This window comes from Psittacula echo (assembly GCF_963264785.1).
Source record: "Psittacula echo genome assembly, chromosome: 6".
Classification (NCBI taxonomy): Eukaryota; Metazoa; Chordata; class Aves; order Psittaciformes; family Psittacidae; genus Psittacula; species Psittacula echo.
In genome coordinates, this window is record NC_137743.1 from 71,408,004 (window position 1) to 71,414,003 (window position 6,000).

General features: G+C 38.0%; 1 protein-coding gene across 1 annotated transcript in view; it reads right to left on the minus strand.

Annotated features, from left to right (window-relative positions):
• Positions 1-1,597, minus strand: part of RAPH1 (Ras association (RalGDS/AF-6) and pleckstrin homology domains 1) — a gene marked incomplete at both ends in the record, with an annotated part of 52,867 nt that extends 51,270 nt beyond the window's left edge. The window contains 1 exon segment of the mRNA XM_080621518.1: positions 1,478-1,597. Coding sequence (XP_080477644.1) covers positions 1,478-1,597 — 120 coding nt within the window.
• Positions 1,598-6,000: the final 4,403 nt, after the last annotated feature.

Sequence of the window (6,000 nt, forward strand, 5' to 3'; positions counted from 1 at the left end):
GGACACAATCACTTTTCATCAAATGAACTGAGACAACTAACTGCATTAACTTGTTTATTATACAAAATCATATGAGGTCATTCAAAGCTTTGGGGAAGTGTCATTTCTCAGTGGTCACAAAAGAAGGGCAACTGTCAGGCTACCTTGCAAACTGTGTTGTACAGTAATAGGAAAGTGAAAAACAAAATAAAGTGGGTCATCCCTTTAACTATCTGTTAGTAGGTTTTAATAACTTTGCATGGATCATCATTGCAAATTGAGACATCACCATTGAGACATCAGCCTGTATGTCAATAGTGTAGCTGTAAGCCCCAAGTAAAGTATGCTTATATTTCTAGGCTGCTCATACTTGAAAAAAGGAAGCAGAGAACAAAAAAACTAAGACCGATTACCCATTGTGCTCTTCTGTGAAGACCTCATTTGGGATAATTTACAGAGCCCATGCTTCTAAAATGCCTCCCAATTACCATTAGAAATCCTTCACAGGAAGTTAAAAAACCCCGAGAGTTCCTATAGATACACAGATTTATTTCACTGTCTTCCATTCATCTCAAAAGACAGGATTATTTTCCTACATGCACAAGTTCGGGGGGGGGAATTATCATAAAATCATTTTCCCCTAGAGTGCTGTCTACATTTAGATCCTGCAAGCAGAAATTTAACCAGAAGATATCAGAGGTAAGTCTGAATTTAAAATCTTGTCACATGGATTAGCTCAATGTTCCTTCAGTCTCGGGGTAAGATGAAGATGAGAAAAGCTACCTCTTCTCTAGCTTTATGTTATGAAACTTGAGGTATCATACCTTTACTTAAGACAAAGAGGGAGGGGATTAAATACCTTATTCAGGAGGGCCAGCTCACAGGGCTGAAAAAAACATAGCAGTCACAGAGAAATGGTCTATCACCCTGGGAGTCTGGGATCCTATGCAAAATGCAAGATCTGCTTATGAAGAAAAGAAAAAGCCCTAGAAAGAAGTGCCAAAAGGAAATGTCCTATCAGCTGCAGGAAGGGTACTCTGGAATAATGGTGAGTCTTCTAGCGTGTATCAGGGCACCTTACCATGTCATCAGTGACAACATTCACAATCTCTTGCTCCCTACTGCTCTTCAGGTGCAACAAATAAATACTGCCTGTCATAGCTAGACAATGTCCAACCATATGTTTGGAGATACAGCCTAACTCTAGCCAGCTTAAGTCAGTGTTTCATTATATACATGAGGACAAATACCGATTCCATAGTTGCCAGAAGGAATCATACCCTTTGGGAAAGGTCAAACTAGCAGATTTTGAAAAACGAATTTAATAACTTTGAGATGGGGAAAACAAGCCAGTTCAGAAACATTTGAAGAGTACTGAGCTGGCCACATGCTACAGTCTACTTGGCTGCAAGTAGCAGTGCTAAGTAGTTATCATCCAATTGAAAATAAACACGCAATACTCAGAATTATTCTGTGAGATGACTGAAACCTCCCTAACCTGTGTGAGTTTGTCCAGTTCCCCCAGCCAGGCCCCAAACATCTTGTCCAGATCCTGATCTTCCTTATCACTATCTTCTTCTGCACCATGGTCAAGTTCTTCATCTGATAATTGCTCCATCTGAAAAAAAGAAATTATACATATATAAGTTTGATACTCAAATTGTATCAGTGTCTAATAAACCTGGTGTCAGCTACTAAGGTTATGAAAAAGCATTCTGAAGTCAAAGCACATATTTGTCCATAAGCTTTATAAAAATTGCATACATTTACAGTTTATTATCCTGCTCAGAAGAGTTAGCATGAAAGCTGGAATGAATAATTACAAAGCCATTCTTGCAGTTCACTTTTGTCAGAACCATGCAGGAAAAAAACAAAACCCAGAGTCCACAATATTTAATACAGCATCAGAAATTAATTCATGCTAGCCTTGCATATGCATTCATTGCCAGCTATTGTTGGCAAAGACCATTGATTTTACAAAAATTCAAATCTTGTCCAAGGAATTTAGCTGACCACAGTTAAGCAACACCATTCAACCCACAGGAAGTGCAGTCTCCCTGTGCCACAAATAGTTGACTCTACACATCTGTAAACAGAAATGCTTAAACAGGCCACAGAAAATGCCAGCAATACATCCCATGAGACAGTTTAAATCTTGGACACTGTCCAGATCACTTCAGTGATAATGCACAGTTTTTACCCAACAAAGAAATTCCTCCCTGGAAGATGAGTCATCATTATAGCTATCAGATCCTCATTCATTCAACAGATTTCAGGGACCAAGATAAAGACTTAATGTTCTCCACAGGTTTTCCGTTATCACCTCAAAGGAAATTAATCTTTTGTTAAACAAGCCTCTATTCTCTTCCCCAAACATGTCCTCCAGACCCCTTATGTGGAGCTAAGATACACATGCCTTCCTTGGTACAGTCACACTGTTAAACCCAGGATCTGGTTCAGAATGAAAATTTACATACTTGGGAGGAAAAACAACATGGGCAACAATTTGTGAGCGATGAGGCACTACAGAAGCGTAACTCCTACAGATGTGCTACAGAACATCCAGAGAGACACGGGAACAGATTGACAGCAAGAGATACACAAAAAACTTATGGCATGTCATACAGCTTGATTTGGTCAAGTCATGGGCTACATAGCAATTTGTTACGTAGGTTTCAGAAAGCACCAGTTTTCATTTTGTAGATTTAAAAGCAAACTTCCTAAACGCTATTCTTCAGGTAAAGACGAATCTTAGTCTGAAATACATCAGTGTTACAGAATTGAGCTAATTAGAGATGTTACAAAAGATGATCACAGAGAAAAACTGTTCAATCCAGTTTTAACTTCATATGACAACAATTCACGCAAAATAACCTCCATGATTTTAAAATAGCCTTTCCTTCTATTTATATATTGCTTATATTTCACTTCACCTTGATAAAAGAATCAGGGAGCAAGAGACTTCATAGGTGATCTACAACTCTGAGGTCAGCAGAAGCCAGTGCCTCTCATGGATGCAAGATACTGCCATCCAGTTGCTCTAGGCAAAGAATCTTTTACTGAGATTTTACTTTTGTGGGAGAGCACAATGCAGCTGCTTCCCATAAATGGGGTAATAACATTACAGCTAACCTGGCATGGTATACTGCACCAAGCAAACACAGAACAGATTAAATTTACCATCTAAATCTCATTTCTTTCAACACTTGAGTCCTGTTAAGTAATTCTAGCACTCAGGAAGGGGAGGAAGCTCTTCCTACAATCTCAGAAGGGTGCTGAAGTCCAAAAAAAAAATACCAATATGCTTATGTAATTGAGCTGCATCCTTCTACCAACACTGCACCAGTTTTTATCTTTTATAAGTCAGGCATGCCTCCCCCTGCAAGATTTGTCTCCATGATGTCACCTGAAAGCCCTTGCACATACAGAAACAGAGACAGCAGGGTAGCAGCAACTCATACTCTGCCTGAACTCCTGCAAAACAAACAGAAGCTGGATTCCACTTCACGGCCCTTCAAAGCTTTGCTTTACTACTCCTTCAGCTTTTACATGGACCAGAAATACTGCAAATTCAAGACAAAAAACACTATACAGAGTTTGACCATATCACCTTAAGTAACACCATTCGTATTCAACACCACAGAATTTCTCAATGTCTAGATACACTTGAAGTAAAGAATTTTTATTTGAAGGCTAAGGGAAGTTATTAAAAGCATGCCTTAGGAAATATGACTGTGAACTGCCATATCACATAAATGGAAACTGTGACAGAAAACAGACAGAGCTCTGTATTTACAGAGACTTCACACTACTAGCCTTTCCCTCTTTGAGTGGTTTTCGCCACTCAGCTAAAGTTAGATGGGGCCTGTTTTGCAGCACATTCATTCTATGGCACTGTTCATAACTCATCCTTTCATTAAGAGAGGAGCTTGTTCGTTTTTCTAGTATTTCTGAGGATGTAAGCCGTGGAAAGAAACAGGCATTCTTAATATCCCATAAACTGTTGCTTTAGCTATTTTAACTTGGCGTCCGAGACACTGCTTTAGTTCCAGTTACTCTGAAGACAGAATTAGCAGCCTGAAGAAAACTTTTACAAGTAAAGTACTGTTGTGTCAGCACGTCTGGCACTAAACTCCGTAGTATTTGCCAGCTCCTTGTAGTCCCCACCCAAGCTTCCTAACGTCAGCTGCATTTCCTATGAGCTTGCAAAAGGCACACAGAGGATAGTGTCTCACTTAAGAAACAGCTAAATTAACTTGCTGGTTCTGTACAAGGGATGTGTCTTAGCACAAGCTCCACTAAGGGAAGGAGATCTCAAAGGACATTAATTAAAGGATTAATTTAACAAATTAAGGCAGAGACAAAATGCTCAGATAACAGTATCTGAACTTTTGACATATGAACTCAAACCAGCAACAACTCAAAAAGAAAGCACATTCCAGTTCAAAAGCTTGACATTTTCTTTTTTACAGCCACTTTCTTCCTCACTGTTGTTGTTCATAGCAAACATCCGTCATACTTCAGCAAATCACAGCCTAACTGGGAGTTATCACACGATTCCAAGGATACAACATTTTTATTTTTAACAAGAAAGAAATAAGTGGTATAATTTTAAGGGCTGGGGGGATACACCTGTTTGGGGGGTTTTGTGTGTGTTTGTTTTGTTGTGGTTTTGGTTTGGGGTTTTCATTTGTTTGTTTAAAGGAGACATTTAGAAGTAATTTAGATCTCAAAAACTGAAAGGAATAAACTGTCCTAGTGTGATACCACAAAGCCACTTACATTCCTAAAGCATTTGCAGGGTAGCAGAGTTTAAGTAGCTGTTGCTTCTGCTTAGCTCATACACAGGGTAAAGTGCCAAAGTAATTTCTGGATTCAAGTTACTTTTCAACACTTCACCTTCTGTTCAAGTCTACGTCAGAATAGAACTTAATTAAAATGAGCAGCATAATTCTGGTATACCTAGATAAAATAAGGTACCAATATGGCAGAGTCTTACACATGCAAGTCCTTCCTGAACTGAAGTACATTCCATGTACATTTTGTTTTCCACTACAGACTGCATCAGTCAACTTAAACTGTTTGAAACACTATTTAGCCAGGCAATGCCATAATCACTGTATGTCATCTGTCTGGTTTCCAAAATAGTTCATTAGGTCTGTTCACTTTCAAATGCATGAAGCACAGTATTCTAGCTTTTAAAAATATATTCTAATCTTATTTTATGAAAAATGACTGAGGCTTTCATTAGAAGTTACCAGTTGCAACATTTAGTCATTACCTACCACTTCAATTACACTGTAAGGAAAAAAACCCAACTTTACCAATAATTTAGAAAAAAAATAAAGATATATTATAAGCCTTTAAACTTTCAGCATGCCAGGGCAAGGCAGGAGATGATGCAATTTCAAAACATAAAAGGAAAGATGAAAAGCCCAAGAACAATGCTTCAATATACCATTTTGACATTTTCAAGAAAATACACCATCATAGAACTCCAAAACTAACAAATCGCTGTGATAAGAAAGCAACAGCTTTGGGGCATGTAAGTTATAATCAAAAGTGTACTTAAAGTGTCTTTCACTCAGGCTGCATTCTGCAGACTTGCACTTTTGAGATGTAGTTCCTACCTTAAGTCAACCCAGTTGAAGGCAATAGGAAACTTTATTATCTTAACAATATCACCTTAGAATGAAAACACTCTACACTGAAAAAAGCAGCTGTGAAAAAATGTGACCGCAGAATTTGTCTATACTGCACTTAATTGATGATAGAAAGATATCAGAGAAAAATAGATATCTAACTGGAAATGCTAATGTGCTTAAAGGGTCAGTAACAAGAATGTGTTTATGTTCACTAATTTCAGAAGCACTGTAATAAGCATTTTGAACTAGAGATGCTTAAGCATGTTCAAAGGCAACTGACAGCATAAATTCCCTCAAAGGAAAACAAATCATGTCTCTTTCAGGCAACTGATGTTTTCATTCCCAGCCTTTCTTATTATTTAAACATAAGCTTGTA